Source organism: Mustela putorius, unplaced genomic scaffold, assembly GCF_011764305.1.
Source record: "Mustela putorius furo isolate JIRA1106 unplaced genomic scaffold, ASM1176430v1.1 tig00003858_pilon_pilon_pilon, whole genome shotgun sequence".
In the NCBI taxonomy this organism is placed as follows: Eukaryota; Metazoa; Chordata; class Mammalia; order Carnivora; family Mustelidae; genus Mustela; species Mustela putorius.
This window is the reverse complement of record NW_025422010.1, coordinates 26,663,528-26,684,913: the sequence shown is the minus strand read 5'-3', so window position 1 is coordinate 26,684,913 and position 21,386 is coordinate 26,663,528. Positions and strand designations below refer to the sequence as shown.

General features: G+C 37.1%; 1 protein-coding gene across 2 annotated transcripts in view; it reads right to left on the bottom strand.

Annotated features, from left to right (window-relative positions):
• Positions 1-5,081: 5,081 nt before the first annotated feature.
• The window catches only part of DSG3 (desmoglein 3), a 34,455-nt gene continuing 18,150 nt past the window's right edge, over positions 5,082-21,386 (bottom strand). Inside the window, exons 9-16 of one of the 2 annotated variants that reach the window (XM_013051478.2) lie at positions 19,103-19,374; positions 18,128-18,267; positions 17,259-17,483; positions 15,414-15,674; positions 11,099-11,238; positions 10,725-10,788; positions 8,875-9,119; positions 5,082-7,689 (exon numbers count right to left, since the gene is read on the bottom strand). In XM_013051478.2, coding sequence (XP_012906932.1) covers positions 7,072-7,689; positions 8,875-9,119; positions 10,725-10,788; positions 11,099-11,238; positions 15,414-15,674; positions 17,259-17,483; positions 18,128-18,267; positions 19,103-19,374 — 1,965 coding nt within the window. In that variant the 3' untranslated portion in view covers positions 5,082-7,071. Of the gene's footprint in view, positions 7,690-8,874; positions 9,123-10,724; positions 10,789-11,098; positions 11,239-15,413; positions 15,675-17,258; positions 17,484-18,127; positions 18,268-19,102; positions 19,375-21,386 lie in introns of both variants that reach the window. The other variant, XM_004742878.3, reaches the window with a different exon arrangement.

Here is a 21,386-nt window from a genome sequence, read left to right as displayed (position 1 = left end):
GAGTGGAGAGGAAAAACCTCTCCACTCTGCCCTTTCCAAGGAAGCCCAACTGAAAACTTATAATCATCTGGTGATTTTAATCATGTTGGCTATCTATGATAAAAATTTGGTATGAATAAATTCGTCTCTCTTTGCTTAAGTGTTCAAAGGAGTTTCCAGTGTGGAGTGGCCTATGTGAATGAGGCAAAAGATTAGTGAAAAAGAAATATTGTAGTGGCAGTTTGGAGTTGCAGGAAGAGAATTAACCTAGTCAATTCCTAACTCTGCCCTTGATAAACAAGTTGCTTTTCAGCATGTTTGAACATCTGTAAAACAAGGTTTTGGATCAGATAATATAGATGTTTAGAGTTTGTATGGTTTTAATACTTTGCATGTCAGTACTCTTAACTCTATGTTGAGTTCATTTTGAAGATTTAAATTATAATGATAAAAACAATAAAAAATAACAATCTTTACGAGCACTTACTCTGTCCTCAGTGCACGCTTGTAACCTCTTTACAAAAACCTCCTGATGTAGGTAAGGACTATTATTTCCATAATAAAAGTCCAGGGAGGTGCAGAGTGATTAAGTAACGTGCCCAAGGACACACAGCTAGTAAGTGGTGAAGCTAGGGTTTGAACTCAAATAGTTGTCTACAAAGCTTAACCTCTTAACTGTTAACTTAAAACACACAATTAAAAAAACAAACCACATTAAAAAAATTCAAATTTATCTTTTGTTAATCATTAAAACATAATACAGTTGTTTTGATTGACTAATAGAATGACATTTTAGAATTTTCTCATGGGCCCTGGAGTAGTAACTTTGATTTTGTACAAAGTTTAGCAGGCTTCCTTTGCCCAACAAATCCATGTTTCCTATCAAAATATTCAAAAACATCTCCTGACTTGTTCTTTCAGTGGAGACATCCTTTCCCAGCCAGAGCTGGCAGAAGTAGCAAGAACATGTGTTGGCTTGTTCTGGAGGCTTTGGTGTGAAATAGGTTTGCATAGAATAGAAGAGCTTCTATCATCTTGGCAGCAAATGTCTATGTGGCTGGTTTGCCTCTTTGACAGAATTTCCAAAGATCAGTACAACAGACCCTTCTGTTGCAGAGTCTGAGAAAGTGTAAGGAGGAAGAGTAGCGAGTTAGAAGATGAACTTATATTTCAACTGTAGCAACCATAACTTGTGAGGAAAAATTAATAGCAATTTATAACAGTGGAGAGGAAGAGGGAAGATGCAGGAAGGAATATTGTCAGAACTTATTAGACTGTTTATTACATATTAAATTTTTTGTCATATAAGAAGTTGTATATAATGAATGTGTTTAACTTGATGAGTTTGGTGGTAAGTATACACCTATGAAACCATCACCACGGTCTATGCCATGAAACTATTCATTCCCTCCAAAAGTTTCCTCCCTCTCTCTTATTTATTATTCTTATTCTTTTTTTTTTTTTTTTTTAAAGATTTTATTTATTTATTCGACAGAGAGAGATCACAAGTAGGCAGAGAGGCAGGCAGAGAGAGAGAGGAGGAAGCAGGCTCCCCGCTGAGCAGAGAGCCCGATGCGGGACTCGATCCCAGGACCCTGAGATCATGACCTGAGCCGAAGGCAGCGGCTTAACCCACTGAGCCACCCAGGCGCCCTATTATTCTTATTCTTATTATTAATGACAAGAAGACTGAATACAAGATTTACCCTTTTAGCAAAATTTATGTATACAATACATTATTGCTAACTATAGGTTCTATGATGTACAGTAGATCTCTCGAAGTTATTCATTTTATCTAAATGAAACTTTGTGCTCTTTGACTAATACTTCCACTTCCTATGACACAGTTGCCTACTAATCTAAAGTTGAGGATGTCAGCCCTACATGAGAATAATTAAGAGTTTGGTCAAACAAGGTCTTTTCATTATGCTTTACCTGAAGAAAAATTAGGTGGAAAATCTGGGTGGTTCTTTTCTTTTTAATAAATCTGGAGAGCAGACTCTGCATGCAGAAACTTTCTATCTGCAACACAAACCAAGCGTCACTGTCTGTTCCATGGGTCTGATGATGGAAAGATACTGCTTCAGCTACACCGAGCTACTTGCTTACCTGAGGGTGTGTGTGTGTGTGTGTGTTACTCCCAGGTTAGGACCACATAATTCTTACTATCAACATGGTCAGTTGGACGTGGGAAGACATGACTGAAGTTAATCTCACTTTTTGTGTTTAAATACTCATATTTGGCTTAGTTACAATGCCTTTTTGCAGGAGTGGAAACCATGTCATTATCCCATTTAAATAAATACAAGATTACCTGATTCTGTGCTGCTTTATAATTAAGAGAGTTCTTTGCAATCCTCTTTTGGTTATGAAAGAATATAAATACTTCCTTTGCCTTCTGAGGAAAGGAAGACATACATGTTCTTTCAATCTGAGTGTTTTGCTTATATTAGGATTTCATACTCTGTGTTTTCACACAACTTTTACTGTTTGCTAACTTAATAATGACAAATTCAGTGCACAGAAAACATCAGAGATGTACCAAGGCATAAACTTAAAAATATGATGGTACTTCATGAAATAAATGTGGAAGGAGAGATAGCATTAAGGCGTAAAATAGTACTTGTCGTTGTTCAGTTGTGTTGTTTTCTACAAATCATGGAAACACTGAGGTGGAGGGACCCATTTAAAGTTATCATATAAAAAAATGAAATGGAATAAAACAAAAATCAGGGTCTTAGATACAGAGAACAGACTGGTGATTGCCAAACGTGGGGCATGGGAGGTGGGGAAAATGGGTGAAAGGGTTCAAAAAGTACAAACTTGGTTATAAATAAGTCATGGGGATATAATATACAGCACGGCACTATCATTAACAATACTGAATTGCATATTTGAAAGTTGTGAAGAGGGTAGATCTTACAAGTCCTTATCACAAGAAAAAAAATTTTTATAACTATGTATGGTGATGGATGTTACCTAGACTTATTGTGTTGATCATTTCTCAATATGTATTAATATTGAATCAGAATCTCTCCATATAAAGTTACTTTTACATCTAGCTACATGTCACACATGACCCCTTCTAAATAGTGTGCTATCAAAGTAATCCTTAAGGAGTTGACCAGAAAAAAGATTCCATGACTTTTGGGGAGTTTATTTTCCTTATTAATGTGAAAGAGATGTTCATTGTGCCCTGAAAAATAAACTCACATATACCTCAAAATAGCAACAAATCATATACTTGTTTCTTTCTATCCATTCCTTTGTCTCTACCTTTTTCTCTATCTTTCATTCTTAGATACATATAGAAATATATAGATTGCCCTGTCCTCTATGTCCAAATAGATATATTTGTCTACAATGTACTGCTTCTTTAATCTTTAGAATTATATCTAGATTTCTGGTTTTTTAAAAATTATTTTCATTGTTTTCTTTGTATTTCCAATTTTTCATGCTCTACTCAAGTCTTAGGGCTGAAAGGAAGCAGATTATTTTGACAGAGTAATGGTTATATATTATTATTGCTTTCTATTGTGAATAACTGTAGATAAACCTTTACATTTATGTCACTTTACTGAATGACTTTGAGGTAGTAATTTGCTTCTCTGGATCTCTGTTTGCCTCATTATAATTAGAGTTACTGTAAGAATTAAATTAGAATATGTAACTAACAGTCTTGGCCAGCTGGTGGGGCTTACCTGTGTCTAGTTTCTTCCTGCTCTGGTAAATGTATCCATTTGCACTTGTTCTTTTAGACCATCATTCTCTTGAGTTTTAACTGTATCTGCATTGTGTTTAGATTATTCTGTTTTGCATTTGTTGAAAAGAAAGTCTATGTATAAAGGAAAAAGAAAGTAAAGACACCAACCTTGAAGGGCCCATGTCTTGTCACGGAGGGATCAAGCAGAGCAGAAGGAATCTCAGTCTTCATTGTGGAAAATGTGTTGCTTCTGGCACCTGTAAATCAAACAATTATCTTCTTTTCTTTATCAATTCCCCCCTCCCACTTAATAATGATCTCAGACTGTGCTGTTGAACAAGTATTAAGCCATATAATCTCTGACTCAGAGTTATTTGTAGACCCAGTGCAGGAGTCTGAATATACTCAGTATTTTCCGTGCAGAAAACACTGAATTGCCAATAACAGGAAGGAGAGATCCTTAACGTTTACTTGTTTCTTAATTGTTAGTTGCATTGAAGCTTGAGAGTTGAGTGTGTTTTTTTTTCATGCTCTTCCTTGAATTTTGACAATTAAGATACATTGATCTTGCTGTTTTTATTCTTCAAACTTTCTATAAATTGGAGGATGAGGGGATATTTTTGGAATTTACCTACAGGGGCTTCATTTTTTCCTGGGTTTGATTCGGAATGTCAGAATCAAATCATCCCCTTTCCTTCACTCTACGCCCACTCTAACCCAGTTTCTGCTTCTCATACACCAGATCCCAGTTGAACTGTATGGATTAAAGAATAAGGACGGTCAGCCAAGGCAAGATTTGAAGTTCCAAAGGGACTTTTTGTGGCATCCCTTTAAAGAAAGACATAAAAATAACAGACATTTATTGGGAGACACATCCAAGCTGCTGGGGCTGACAGCTGTCCCCAGATCCATGGTACATTTTTCATCATGTTAGGCTGGAAACCTTACCTTCTTTTTACTTCAGCTTTTGTCTCTGAGGCATCATTGCATGTCAGAACTTTTGCCTGAAAGATCATTCCAAACTACCAAACAAATAATAAATGACTTAAAACATCTCGTTAATAAAAGACTGCTCTGACCTCATCCAGCACTATTTCCACCTGAAGAAGAGATCCTGAGTCCCCAGGTACTTCCTGCGTGGGAGGATGGGCAAAAGGTATTAGCTAGAAAAAATATATAAAATACTGATAAAAATACATATGTAAGTCAGTTTCTTACCTTATATTTCTTAGTAACTGTTAATTCTAGAGAGTAGCTCACCTTTTACTAAATGGTTAAGGAAGTACTCATGTTTGTTGCCAACGGTTTTATTATCTCAGTGTTATACTGTTGAAGTTTCAGCATATACTGTTTAAAATTTATAATACATCAAGTAAAAAGAGAGTTTTAAACATTTTTCTTTTTTTTTTTGCTTAAAACAATTTTTATTTTTGGTGAAAAAATACAGATACATTTTTGCTTTGAATTTACTTTTACATGGCAATTCAAGGTCCTTCTAGACAAGATGAGTCTATTTTTATTTTAAAACACATTTAATTTCAATTTTTCCCTTAGAGAGCCTTTACGACAGTGACATAGTTTCCTCTGTAGTTTGGCAATGCAGCGAAATTCCCATTTCATCATAAGTTGGGTTTTAAGAGGCAACGCCAAAATTCTTCAGGATCCTGAAGACACTTTTGAACTTGAAATAAGGATTATTATGATTATTAATTTAATTCTCATGCATCACAGAGGCACACATCAACCATGTGTGATCTAGACTACAGGACAAGCTTCTGTTGAGAAGAGGCCACAGTGATAATAGCAAGGCAGCTTCCTCAGGACCTGGCAGCCGCTCCACAGGATCTAAGTCCCCTCACCTCAAGATGGGCACACTGCAGGTGTTGTTGAAACAGTGGGATTATCTTAAAAGAACAGATTGCCCACTCTTTTTGGCCATCCTAGCACATACCTTCCTGGTAGTCATGCATGGCACCAGGGGGAGGGAAGGATGTTAGATGTAGGGACATTTAGGAGGTCTCTTTCCTCCCAGCGAAGCTTAGGATTGTATCCTTCTGTGTTAAAAGATACTTTATTACTTTGCATTCCATCTGGAAAAACAAATAGATTTTGAATATGGCTGGCAACAAAACAGGGAGAAGTCTTTTATATACAATTAGAGATAGTGGAGCTGGACAATGACCTTGTAAAGACTCAGCTAAAACAAGAATCTTGATAAGAAGGTAGGGTGTTCTCTAGGGGCTAAAGGCTGAAGATGAATGACTTGAAATGATTTGAAGAGCTGCACTGCTATCGGTGCATATGAAATAATGAATTCAAAATCTTTATTGTTTTGCTAGAGAATTTAGTTGTTGTAGCTGTTTCAAAGTACGGAGGCTTAATAAAATAGAGGTTAATGATAATCCCTTTCCATCTCCCTTTTTGACTTGAAACGGGGCTTATAATACATATTCAAAAATTTCACCCTATGTTAATCTAGTCAGAGGCCTCTTTTCCTTATGAGAAAAACCATGTTTGTATTCTCACAAAGTCTGTAGACATTGTTAACGTAATAAACATCACTATCTGTCATCTGCAAATTACATCTACTCACTGACATTTACAAAATAGAAAGTAATTTTCAAGAACTATTAACACAGGATTTGTACTGAGAAATGTATACCAAGGAGCTCAAAGTAAGATATTTTCCTTGGATAGATCCTTTCAAAGTAATTTAGAAAAACACAAAATATTATTTACACCATACTAAACTTTCCTAAATGCTCTATGATATTTTCTTATCAAACTGTATTTTGAGAATGGAAGGATATAGATATAGCAAGTTTAATGCATAAGCCAGTAGCCCTGAGCTTGAGCAAAAGATGCACTTAGGGTCTCCCAACACCGAGAAGATGACAACTCAGCTGCAACTATTTCCCTTTTCCAAGCAGCTCAAAATGCTTTAGCAAAGACCTTATGACTCTTACGTCATTATTAGTGACATAAGAAAAGGTGACAGAGACAAGAACTCGGGCTCTTGACTCCAAGTGCTTAATCCAATAAAACACGCTGCATTTTAGTTATAGGGACAAATACATTTCTTTGGTACTGCAAAAAGAGAAGTTTAAAAGTTGTTAATTATTAATTGGAATTTTCCCACTAAATATGATCTCAAGATTTTTGGAAAAACATCCAGATTTACTACCACTTGAATGGTATTTGAGAAGTGAGAGTGACAACATGACCCAGTTTGGGGATATTAACTAGAAAATTTAAACTGATCAAGCTCGGTTTAGGAGATTGCAAAATAAGTGCCCAGTTAGACTAATACTGTGAGCTTTGCTATGCTCCTTTGAACAATTTGGTCCAAATAATACATTCAGCCAATATGTTATTCCAGTTCATTCTGGTCATATCAGACGGGAACAAGGATCTTCTATACAGATCATATTACGTGACCCCCTTATCTCCATCGGAGTCTGTAGGTTGCCAGGAACATTGGAAATGGGACCAATCACCCTTTCTGTCACTATTACATTTTGCGTGAGAAGTGGCTCAGAGACTGTAGTGGAAGGTTGCACGAGAGAACCAGAGGCCGAGTAAGTCTCTGTTACCAAATAGCTACCATGCTGCAGAGGGTCAGGGATGGAAACAGCTGGCTGCAGAACAGAGCTGGAAGCAGACAAAGCAGAGGTTCCTTGACTGCCTGACAAAGTCTGGCCCCTAACAGATTCTGGCTGTTGGACTCCTAGGGAATAGCCACAGGATTCCATGCCCAAATGGCTGTCTTTGGAAGGTGGCTGAAATTGTTGGGCTTCTTCATCGATCCCGAGGCTTATTTCTGCAAGCTTTTTAAATTTGGGGCCGAGCGAGTCCAAGAAGCTGTCATCCAGCTCATCGGCAATAAAACTGCAACAACCCAAGGAGCCCACGGGAGAACCTGGGGCACCCATTCCTTCATTATCATAGATCAGCAAGCAGTCATTTGCTTCCTGGGCATCGTCTTCCTCTGCACAGGCAAATGCTTTCTAAAGGGGGAGAAAAGTGGAAAAAATGAATTTTCAAAGAGTCTCAGCTGAAGAATGCAACACTGTTCATAGAACTCAAGAATTATCATGAATGCCTAATTTAGGTAATCCACAGAAACAAAGCCAAACTCTGGGTATCAGCAATCTTGTAAGAGAAACTTGTTGGAGAACAGTGTAGCTGTCATTCCTTTGGAATTGAATCTAGCCTAGGCTCACGTTTTAAGTCTGGGTTTTGAAGGCACTGGCATGGATTTGGACCTACAAAACCAACGTGTTCAAAACCTGGAGGTTATTCACTGGGCCCAGTGTGGGGGTCCCTGTATGTGCTACTGTAAATGCATGTCTTTGTGTTTAGGGGTGGGGACAGGCATCCCACTTACACCATCTAAGCCAGTTCTCAGCCAGACTGGGGCCTTGGTCTAGATTTCCTGACCCATGCGGGAGCCTGACCCATAACGAGGGCCCACACCACATCTCAGAATATCCCAAGAGACCCATCCCAAACAAGCTCTCCCTGCCAGTCAGTGTAAGACAATACCTTCTCAGCAACAGTTCTGATCCCAGAATTTACCAGGTCTGATACCAAAACTCCATAGGAAATCTCTTCTACTGATGCACCAACCAAGAGGCAAGACCTGCCTCTTAAAGTCCTCTCTGTTCTTGAAACCGTTTTCGTTTCAGTTCTATGCTTCCTGACACTTCTTCTGACCTTTGATCACATCCCTTTTTTCCCACTTTTATTTCTGGGTCATTAATTTAATGGTTCTTCAGCATTTTGGGGCATGGACTCTTTTGAAAATGTGAAGGATACTTTTCTGTCTCAGAAAAATATGCACATTTGACATACTTTATGGTACAGGGAACACAAAAGAGGCTGCTTTGTATATTTCTGCAGAGGATGCTGCTGATCCTGACACACAAAAGATTTTGCTTTCCATTGTTATTCCAGTCAGAGGGAGGAGGTGCCCCTTGTTATATTCTTTCCCTTTGTGTCTACCTACCATTTTTCCTTTTGACTAGTGGCCCAATTTTGGCCATCACCGTAGGTTATCTGCATTATTTTGGCAGAGAACCCTATTTTTTTCTTACATTTTAACAAGCTGTAAGTACAACAACGAATTGCAAAGAAAAAAGATCTCTAATGTACATAAGATAACAAAGCCACAGAGTTTTCTACCACATTACCTGAGAAAAGTAGGAGTCCAGGAAATTCATGCTTACTGCTCCTTCACCATAGTCTTTATTGGTTCCTCCCGTAGAATGCCTTGTTCTCATTGTTCCAGACTGTCCTGCAGAACCAATGCCAAGTCCAGTGACTCCTCCAAATCCTCCAGCGGCTCCAGATCCTGTAGCTGCTCCAAGTTTGGTGGTCAGTTCCATTCCCGAGGTTCCTTCTACCACTGTCCCTCCAGCATATGTATTTGTACAAACTTCTAAAAACAGGGAAGAAAATTCTGGAGCATCTTATGCTGTAATTGTTTTTTTTTTTTCTTTTACTGTTTATTGGTATCAATGGGCAGATACCCAGTAAAGCAAATAAGTAGGAGAGATTACAATTATATGACTAGAGGTGATAAGAACATTCTAGGGTCTGTTATGAGAGAGTAACAGAGGAGGTGAGTCTGTACAGAGGATCTTCGCAGATGGAATAGCTCTGGAAACATACTAATTAAAAAATATACACAGGAAATAGATTTTCAGTGACAATAGCCAGAAATAGAAAAGTAAAAACAGAATATTCAGCACACAGCCATGGAAAACTTGTAATGCAATGCTTATTTGTTTTCAGGAAAAAGAAGAAATAAAAATTAAGCTATCATTGCTTTCAATATGGAAACCAAAGAGGAAATATCCATAATGTAATCATGCAAATTAGCAGATGCTAATTTAGTGTCTTGGTGTCTGAACACAATTTAAAGAGTTATGACTATTCTCCTTATCACCTTTACATTACACTTTCATGGAAAGTTAATTTTTTTCTAGAGAATTCTGAGTATAGTTTTTGCTATGTAATTATAATCAGAGAACCAGGTGAGGATTGGGCTAGCTGATAAAGGCAGACATTTTGCAGTGATCTCATGCAGATTTTGTAGGCTAGACATTTAAAAACAATCTATTGCTAGGTATGGGGTTAAGATAAACTTTAGTAATAGGCACTAGGTCATATTGTTCCTGTAGTTTATGCCTTAATTGTGGCACTGAGACAAGATGAATAAAATAATTATTTGGTAAACCAAAGAAATGAATAAGTTCACCTATATGAGAGCATAAATGATCTTGTCCCATTATGACTGAATATAAAACTGATACGTGAACTCAAATCTAGGTATTGTTAGTTTTGGGGTAGGAAGAAGGGCAATAAGATTGAGAATGTGCACATATGAGGTTTAACTGCAAATATTACCAATGGTAAAAATAGTCAGAGTTGAGTGGTAGGCACATAGTATTTAGTATATTTTCCTTTACATTTTTCTACACGTGTGAAATCTTTTTTAATTAAAAAATTAGTAAGTGACTGAGAGCTCTACTTAAGTTTATTAAAGTTTAGAAAATGTATAACAAATCTTTGGATATTAAAAATGTGGCATCAGTGGGCAATGAATTTCAATGAACTTATTGAAACCCAAGCTTGGCCCTGGAATTGACTAATACACTAATAGTAAATCATTTCATTGAAACCCTATTTTAGTGGTAACATCTCCCAGCGTGTGTGTATATATATATGCAAATTATTAAAAAATGATTTAGAACACTTCCTATTTTTCAGTATTGCTTATTTAACCCAGTATTGCCTTCAAAAATCCATTTGAGGGACGCCTGGGTGGCTCAGTTGGTTAAGCAGCTGCCTTCGGCTCAGGTCATGATCCCAGCGTCCTGGGATCGAGTCCCACATCGGGCTACTTGCTCCGCAGGGAGCCTGCTTCTCCCTCTGACTCTGCCTTCCACTCTGTCTGCCTGTGCTCGCTCTCACTCTCTCTCTCTTACAAATAAATAAATAAAATCTTAAAAAAAAAATCCATTTGATGTTTACTTACCAGAATTTTCCATGAAATCAGCTCCGTTGGCCGTAATAGGTGGCACGCGAATATTTGAGATTTCCTGTAAACCATGTTAAAGAAATAGATGTTTACAAATGAACCAGTTTCATGGTACTATGGGTGAAATGTGGCTCTTTGCAAAAGATGACTTTAGAAGAAGTCCAAATTCTTAACAGGAGTAACCATTTTTATGGTTGGACATCTGAAGAGCTGTGATTCTAAAAGGCTCCATTTATTTCAGCCCTCACAAAGGCCTTTAAAGGTCATGAAGTGTCTTATTTTTATACCCTATCACCCCCTTTCCTATCTGAATATAAATCTAATTTTGTTCTATGTGATTGAAAAAAACGTTTTAGAAACTAGGTCCTCACCTTGTCTTCAGGATGGGCTCCTTCAATTCCCCATGGATGAATTGTTCCTTCTGAACCATCAGGAACTGGAATAAATCCTCCTGTCACTCCCCGGATAGGACCCATCCCACAGTCACAGGTCAGCAGCAGAAGGGGGGCCACTAGTTATAAAGGAAAACAAAATATCAGAACACTTGAATCATTTGGAAACAATGAGACATGACAATTGTCTGAAACGTTACAAAGAAAATACAATATTTCAGGACTCATGGAAAATCTAATAGAAAGCAAAACTAGTTTCTACAAAATAAAGTGTAAATTAAGCATCCTAAAATTTCATATGATTGTGAACTGGAGGATACAGATCTGATCATTCTTGTGATATGTGTATTTTCTTAAAATAGTCACTGTTTGGGGTGCCTGGGTGGCTCAGTTGGTTAAGCAGCTAGCTGTCTTCCGCTCAGGTCACGATCCCGGAGTCCCAGGATCAAGTCCCACATGGGGAGTCAGCTTCTCCCTCTGACCTTTTCCCCCTCTCATGTTCTCTCTCACTGTATCTCTCTCAAAAAAAAAAAAAAAAGTCACTGTTTGTTGAATGATAAAGATGGTCTTTCAGTTCCTCAATCCTTTTCTGTTATATATATATAACATTTTGAACATTGCTCAAAATGTTCAAATAAATTATATATATAATTTATATGTTATAAATTATAATTATATATAATTAAATGTTCAAATAAATTATATATAACTTATATATATAATTTATAAATTATAAATGTTCAAATAAATTAATTAAATGTTCAAATAAATTATATATATAATTTATAAATTATAAATTTATTATATATATAATTTATAAATTATATATATAAATAGATATATGTTCAAATAAATTATATATATAATTTATATATATAATTTATAAATTATATATATAATAAATTTATAATTTATAAATTATATATATATATAAATTATATATATAATTTATTTGAACATTTTGAGCAATGTGTATTATGTCAGGGGAATACATACCTGGATGGTCAGGATTTTAGGTGGGCAGGATAATCCTGTAATCTGGACTCTAGTCATCTCTTAGTAAACAGCAATTAACCAGCAAACTCCCTCCGCAACTAGAGTGATGAGCTAATACCATTGCACTCTTAATTATGACTCGAGAATCCCTAGCTCGGAGGGGCTTTCCTGTCTGAGTAATTTTCATTCTTCTGTGCATATCTGCAAGATCTGTCACATCTCAGCAATAAAGATTAACATCATTTTTATGCTAATGCATCAAGAGGAAAATACTAAACTCTCCCTTGAAAGGAAGTTCTGGAAAGCTAGGTAGTTTAGTGACCCCCACCCCCACCTCTGGCTCATCAGGGTCTATTGAATCCTCGTGTGTTGAATTCTGTCCACCCAGAGGGAGTTTAGTTAGGGGTTGAAGGGTTTGAATTTTGGCTCCACCTCTCACCTGCTGGGTAAGTTATATTATCCTTTCTTGCCTCTCGTAATTCATCCAGAGAATGGGAGAATAAATATTATATACATCACCAGCTGTTATGAGGATTAAATGAGTTAGTATAAGTAAAGGACAGTAGTGAGTGGGATGAGGATTTGCTAGTATTGTCTGGAAGGGCTATATCAGTTATACAAATTAGGTTGGTCCTATATTATAAATAAAATAGGTTGCATATAATTGATGTATTTTTAAAAATTTATGTAATGTTCATATAAATGATACTTCTACATGTTTTTTAAAATTTATTACCATTCTCAATTCTATGACTTTGTTAAGTGTATGGGAAGAATTGAATGTTACTCATTGACAAATTAGTTTTTAAGGTGATGGATGTACACCTGTATGGTGAGTATTTTTAGATGGGCATAAATCATCTTTTAGAGATGTTGCTATCATTGTTATCTACAATATATATTTGGTTTTTATATATGTATCCAGAGAAACTTTTTCAAAGTCTTGAGTGTATTTGTGCAGACTAAAAAATATATGTTTTGTCATGCCAAAAATCAAAGCCTGGCATTTTTTCAAATGGTAGGAGCACAGGAAGCAAATATGATTGTGGGATTAACACGGTGTACTTTCTCAGATTACTATCCTGAGCCACAGTCCCAAATGTACAATGGCTTGCCTCAGGTTATCTCAACATCCTAAAAGTCAGTATTTCAAAATGAAACTCATCCCTACTACCATGTATCTGTGCTGCCTCTAGTATTTGCAGTTTCATTTAATGGTTTAAGTGACAAGTGAATTCAATGGTTCATCTGGATTTCTTAACCACTCTTCGTATTTGTTAGTCTCCAAATCTTTGCCATGTGTAATGCCTTACACACTTCTTCTTTCCTTTTTAGTCTCATGTTTGAATTAGGCTTCTATCATCTCTTTGAAACTAGTAGAAGTATCTCCTAACTGTTATTTCCTTTCTAATTTATGGTACACAGCTCGGCCAATGTTATCTTTCTAAAACATAAATATGAACATGCTAGGCTTTTTTCTCATAGCAACTCTTTTTTTCTCATAGCTTAAAGCACAAACACTGTAACATATGTACGTAAGCCCTTTCAAATTGGTATCAGTGCATCTCCAGTTTCATCTCCTTGACTGTCCACAGTCTCCCTATGCGTTAGCCTCCCAAGGTGTGATTCCTAAAACATGCAAAGCATTTCTGGCTTTGGCCCATGCTGTTACCCTTTGGGAACAAATTTCCCTCTTTTTTTCTATATCCTCCTCACTTTCCAGCGCTCAGATTGATGATTCACCTACTCCACAAAGCCTGCATAATACCCTTTTGTATTCATTTCTATTATAGTTGCATCATAGTATTGTTTTTTCCATAGAGTTAGACATGCATAAACCTGTGAACTACATGAAAACCAGAATCAAGTTCCCTTTCCAGCTGGCTGTTTGTGTTAAGACTCACATCCATGTACTTGACAAATCTTTGGTTTTGAAATTGACTAATATAATATTGAAAAACTGAAAGATGCGTCAATTTCAGCTGTGAAATGAAACAATGCATGTTAATTGCAGAAGAGTAAACATTTTGGGGGAAGGCAGAAGAAGAATATATGGCATGTGTGGGAGGTTACTAGGTGTATGAATAACAACTTCTTTCTTTTTCTTTCTTTTTTGTAAAAAGAGATCTGAACAGATATGGCGAATATTAAGATCTGTTAAATCTGAATGACGGTTGGTTATATGAGTGCTCGTCATGTAATTTTCTGCACTTTGTGGTTTAAAAATGCTGCGCAAATTTAAGAAAAATTTAAGTGAAGGGGCTGGCATAGACTTGTTTATCGTGAAGAAAAGCCTACAGTTCTATAATAAATTTGGGAAGTGAATATGAGTTTATCAAGGATTTTTCTTATTTATAAGAATTTGCCATGAATTTCCTTAAAATAGAGACCTATTACATTAAAAATTCTATTTGATCACAAGACTTTGATTTAATTGAAGCATTTTAGAAACCTATCCATTGAATAACTAAATTTTACTTTTATTGAAAAATAAAGCGTTTTATTTTAAAAATAAAAAAAATAAAGGGGCACCTGGGTGGCTCAGTGGGTTAGAGCCTCTGCCTTTGGCTCACGTCATGATCCCAGGGCCCGCATCTGGCTCTCTGCTCATCAGGGAGCCTGCTTCCTCCTCTCTCTCTCTCTCTGCCTGCCTCTCCCTACTTGTTATCTCTCTCTGTCAAATAAATAAACAAAATCTTTTAAAAAAATATATAAAAACCACATTCCTTAAATGTGTTTAATAAGCTTAATCTTATTAAGTGAGAGCCTTTAAGAGGGTGTATTTGTAGTGGTAAGCTATTTTCAAGAAGCGCTGGATTAAGCAATAACTTTCAGAGCCTATGATGTATTAATAATGTTCATTATAAAGTTCAAAGCCTATATCCTTTATATTTTTCTCTAGATTTACTTGGCAAGGGTTCTTTTTCTATTTTATGTCTACAGAGAAGACATCTTAGAAGATGCTGCATTGTGGGTAAAAGCCTTTTTCTGAGGATGAATGAACATTACTGGCGGTGTATAGAAAGTGTTCATGCTTAAATTTTTTTCTTGTTGATTCTCTTGGGCTGTTTTCTACCTGTCTAACATATATATGACTTGCCTTGTTGCATTATGAGTATAGATTATTGGCAAGCGACATATTAACTTTCAACATTTCCAGTTCTTCCTGAAAATGTTACCCCCATCTTTGCCTGTAACACCATTAAGGAATGGTTGTACATTGCAAAGATGGTATTTACCATGCAGCCCGAAGGCCTGATTCCCTATCAAAAACAGAAGTCAGCTTTGGCATACTCACATAGCAACAGCAAAAGACCAAGGAGTAGCAGGCCGATGGCAGCAGGCCCCAGCCTCCCTGATGTTCTGTTTCCAGCTTTGTATCCAGGGTCTTTATCCTTCTCCGAACTTCTGCAGGTGTCCCTGTTGTCACACTGGCAGACTTCCAGAGTCAAGCTCTCTGGTGTCTCGCACTGTCTGTCCTGACTGTCGGTAACTGTGAGGGAGATACTGTGCGATCCAGGAGATAGCGGTTGCTGGGCATTTAGGAGTGCGGAAGTAGCTGAGGACAAACAATCACACAAATTATCAGCAGGACAGGCATCATTTGCCCTTAAAACTACTTATTTGTATTAACAGACCCAGAGTTGCCTTAAACATTGTTGTCCCAAATAGGGAGGCTGATAAGGTGAGGCTGGAGGAGTTCTGGGAATGAGAATTTGGGGTTCAGTTGGGTAAACAGGGCTGCACTTCCATCATGTCCTTTCTGCCCCACATGGGACTGTTAGAGCTTCCCATGAAGACTCAGTTCTACCCCAGTTTTCCTCCTGAAAGGTGATGGAAGGCAGGTAACATTTCAATATCAAGCCCCCTCCCCTGGGACTTAGCCAATCTCCTGTATGTCTGCACCAACCTCCTGAATGCTTCTGTGGCCCTCTGGACATATGCTTTCCCTCTACGTCCATGTTTTTGTGCCTGACTTATTAAGACTGAGCTTCTACTTTGGCTTCCACTACCTCCGCTGATCCTGATAGTTTTCATCCATGTGCGCAAAGGCCAGTGGTATAGGATGTTTTGAGGTGACAGCCTGTGGCCCACCTGACTCGTGAATATGGATTATTCTCCTTTCTCCATTCCTATGTTGTCCCTTTCTAAGTGGGCTCCCTTAGCAGCTCTTGTAAGCTGCAGAGCTGTGTCAACTAAACCACTCTTAACATCTTAACCCCTTTGATGTTATGTCTGATCCACTCAGTCTAACCACTGTTGCCTTGTCCTGCTTCACTCAAGCAGCCATGTCCAATGCTAGGTCCTGTCTATGTCTGATGTTTTTTTTGCAGGTTTTTCATTGGTCATGTGCTGGTAAGCCCATTTGGAGCCAAAAGCTACATGGATATTTTGAAACTAGGGACTTCCGCCTAGATCAGTAAGGGCTTAGGAAGGAAGACCAGAGAGAACAAGAATGCTTTGGTGACTCTAGCAAATGACTAGGGAACAAGAGAGCAGATTCATGGAGGGAATCAAGATTGGTTCAGCAAAGATCTAGAGACAAGTGAGAAGATTCTTATTAAGTCCAAAGGCTATTTCTAGGAGGCACCTAGAAAACATAAAAAAATGTAAAATTAGCACGATAAAAGTGAGAAGAAAGGGAAGGATGGATGATGAACTCTTAACCACTGGCTAATAGGAATTTCAGTCTGCCATGCTGTCAAGATTCCTAACTAGTGACAGACTAAGTAGCACTTCCTATGAGCCTTGAACAGGCGACCCCTCCTGTGCTTCATGTCTGTTCACAGTCTGCCCGGTTAGGAAAAGTTTGTATAGTTAGAAATTTAAACAGCTCTGCAATAAAATTGATGGCTGACTCTATTCTTTTTATGGGGTGCTGTGGAGGCAGAAATAAGACATTAAAAATACAAAACAATTAGATTGCACATAAAAAAATATTAAATAGAATGAACATATTGTATCGTTCCTCTTCTCTTTTGAAGAAAGAAGAAATTCATGACGCTAGACCACATCTTCATTGCAAAGAACTTTTTCAGTTACTCTTGGAAAAGACTTGCTCCCAAATGAACTCTTTTATCCCTCTGAAAATATAAAGAAGCAGCAACTTTTTCATTTACAAAACAAGTTTACTATTACTCACCATTGAGTGTTGTGATACTCCAGACAACTGGTAATTTTAGTGGTTGCTCCTCCAGAGAAAACGTGTAGGGACCAGAATACTTATTGTCTAGTGCTCTAGCTGAGACAACCACAGAAGGTTGTGAACTACAAATTGTTTTCTTTTCCAGGACGATTGTTGGACAATTTTCATTAAAACCAGGTACCTCAACATATATGGTGCCTGTAGATGTTTTACCTGTGTTTTCTGTAAGATAGCATTTTAGAGGTAAGGACATATATAGAATACGTTGTACCCCCAAAAACCTTTTACATGTCACTTGCATGCAGCCAACTTAGTATGTCTTCTTGTGAGAAATTATATTCGTTATTCTTACAAGTGAAAAGATGTCATTTTGTTTCTACATCTTATAAAGGGCAAGCTTAAATTTATTAACTTGGCTGGTGTCTCTAGTAGCATAGGCTATTAATTTAATATGCTTCGAACCAAGACCTGTAAGGTGACGAATTCAATGATTACAGATGAAATCAACATAAAAACAAGTTTTCTTAAATGTATCCTACTGCATGAACCCAGCACTGTGTGTAAGATTTTTGCTCCTAAGGCTTGAGCCAAAGTATTTGGAATAAACAATGATTTATTTTTACTATCCAAGATACAAAAGCTTATTGAAGAAAATTTTTTCAGTGTTGACAATTAAAAATAATAAAGCAATAAAGTAAAAATTTCTCTATTGTAGGATTATGAATAATTGCTGTTGTTTCCCTTAGTACTTTTTGCTCTTTCCTCAGGTGATATCATTTTTGGTGTTTATTCTTTTGTTTTATTTTCTTATGTTTGCTTATTGCCTGAGCATTGCCAGGAGCCCCATTTTGAAATATTTCTCTTACCGTCTATGGCCAGAACCTCAGCTGTGATTGTCCTGTTAACTATGAAAGTAGAATCCCGATCAATGTTTTTGACAAATTTGATCTGAGCAGTTTTTGAATCAATAAATAGTAAACCACCATCATTACGTCCCATGATATACCTGTTTATGACAGAAAAAAAATTTTTTTTTCAAATATGGAATGTTTACCTACTTAATGAAAATAGCTGATTTTATGTTTAATGTACTTATACTTAATTTAAGACATGGAAATATACAGTGGCAGAAAATCAGCATATTAGCATGGACAAGCAGTATTTCATAATCCCTAAGTATTAGCCTGATTTTTCAATTTTCTACTCTTTGCAATAACATAATTTCTTTCTTGCTCTTACAGTATCTACTCTGCCTGGTGTTCTTATATTTGGGGCATATTTGTTTCGTATGTGATGTTTTATTTGATTGCACCATAGTCTTCTGGTGAACTACTCTTTTTATTTCTATTTATTTATTTATTTAAATGATTTTTATTTATATATTTGACAGACAGAGATCACAACTAGGCAGAGAGGCAGGCACAGAGAGACAGAGAAGCAGGCTCCCAGCTGAGCAGAGAGCCCGATGCAGTGCTCCATTCCAGGACCCTGGGATCATGACCTGAGCCGAAGGCAGAGGCTTTAACCCACTGAGCCACCCAGGCACCCAGAACTACTCTTTTTAAACTCAACTGAAAATTTCTGTAAGATCTTTTCCTGATTCCTCTCCATAGGCTAAGGCATTCTTCTCTTAGTTTCCACTTTAACTTATGCTTGTGTTTTCTTTGCTCATAGCCCAGGATGTTCCAATGATTTGGTTATAAGTCTCTTCTTGAGTTAGCCATTTCCTTGAGTTGGCTGCTTTGTGTCTCTTTGTATTCTTGGCATATAAAAGTTTATATTATTTTGTAGTAGCTTATAAATTAAAACCACATCAAGGGATAATGTAAAAACAGTCTTACTTGACATATGAGGCAGGTTTGTTAGTATCCTCATCAATGGCTTGATACATTCCCAGAACATAATTGACCAGTTTTTTACTACTTATGCCTTTCTGCACAGTAAATGTCTTGGAAGCAGGACGGAATGTAATTCCTTCTTTCACGTTGGCTATTTGGATTGTGACTGGGGTTGACTGCACCCGATACTGAGAAATTATTGATTGGTGAAATTCAGCTTTGTTTTTGACAGCAATACCAAGTTTTACATTTTGTATTTGTTCATAATCTAGAGCCTAGAGTAAAAAATAAATAAATAAATAAAATTAGAAGGAAAGAAGTATCACAGAGATACAATCCAGCAAACCCAGAATAGGACAAGAGAACTCTTATGTCCCATGCTATGAATGACCCTTTTATTTCTATATACCAAAACAGCCTCAGAAGCCATTATAATGTGGAGATGGAGAAACCATTGAAATTCTTAACTCATAAGACCTCAGCTTGGTAACTGATACTTACAAAATGGCAGACCTCTTTTTTTAGACTACTAAAACATCATTATAGTTTCTTTAGGCTGTGTGGTACAATGGAAAGAATCCCAAATTTGCTACGATAGCATGGCTTGAATACTAGTTTTGCTGCCTCATAGTGGTGTGACTCATGGCACAATACTTAATTTCTGTGATTCTCAAATTTTCATTTTGAAAAAAAAAACTGCAAAACTTCACCTCATCAGATCGTTGTGAGGACTGCACAAATTTAGCCCCATAATACATTCCTATAAATGGCAATTATAGCCATTTCCAGAATAGCTATTATATTCATGTGTAATAGTGTCTTTCCTGACTGGAAATTCCTTGGTGGCAAAGGCAAACTATCGTAATAAATTTAGTTGGCAAATATGCCTCTGCAAAGCAGTGGGGAGGGGTGGCCCCCCAACTCTTTGTAGAACCATTTTTAGATGGTCTTGTATGATAACTATTTGTTTGACCCTTTAATTGGGGTGGTCCAAGTCAAATCCTGAGGAATCCTGGGAGGGCTTTTTCCTTTCACTAATATATTTTTCTGAGTGTGATGAGATAAGAAAATGTTCATTTGTGTTACATTTGTATATTACTGAAAATAAATAAGGTAAGGGATCTGGATTTGAGTTTTTAAGTTTGCAATGACTAGTTTTGTGAGCTCTTCCAGTGATATGGAAGAGAAAGAGTAAGTGAAAGAGAAAATATAAATAGGTAATTATAATACAATGAGTAAGTGACAGAAGAAATTATAGAGTCTATGTGCAAAAATGGGTCAACACTTCTGCTGGGGACAGTTAGGAAATCTTCTGAGACGTTTCAAGGGAGTTGAGTGTTGAAGGTTGAAGGTTGAGGAGGAGATTTTCAGGCAGAGGTGAAACATTTGCAAATGCCCAGAGTTACAGAAGGTGACAGGGTGAGAGGCCTTGTCCACAGTTCTGAGGAGGCTGAAGGTCATTTTCAAGGCCAGAAGCTGGTCATCAGTCCTGGCTGCAATTAGAGTTCTCTGTGGAGCCATTAATTCCTGTCTTCTGGGCTGCCTCATAGACCAACTGAACCAATTATTCCTATATTCCCACTGGTGATGCAAATGAGCAATGAATGGAGGACCACTTTCACAGCCAATGGAGAACAAGGAAAGGTTTTAAAGAACAGAGTAATTCACATTGGTTTTAAGAAAAACATGGCAGTAGACTAGTGGCAGTCAGAGGATGAAGGGAAGTAGAAACAGGAGGTAAGGAGATCTTTCAGGAGTGATTACAGTCATGTAGGAGCAAAAAGGCAAGGCCCTGTAGATCACAGGCCATAGAAAGGAAGACCAGAGCCAGACTTTAAGGACAATTTCTAGGGCAGAATTGGATGACTGGCTGTTTGTTGTGAGGAAATGATATGATGGAATAATAAGGCCTAATTTCTCTGATTCTCATCTAGTTTAGAAGACTAGATGACACCAAGACAGGAGAGAGGGAAGACCTCATTTTAAGGAGTTGCTGGGAGTTTGTAACACACCCTTGCAAGTGTTGGTTATAGCTTTCTCTCTGAAAAGCAGAGTAATAAGAACTGTTCACATGGCTTCCTGCATTCAGGGATTCCAGCAGTTTCCTTGTTAAGGATCTCTTATGGGTCTGTCACTCTACAGGACTCAAGGAAATAAAGAAAGTTCTGTAGAGTTCAGTATGTGCCAAGGAATGTCTTCAAATAGTGGTTATTTTTTCTAGTCTATATCGTGTCCAGGCAGAAATATCCTTATGTTATTGAAGGTTGGATTCTGTATTTGTGTGTAT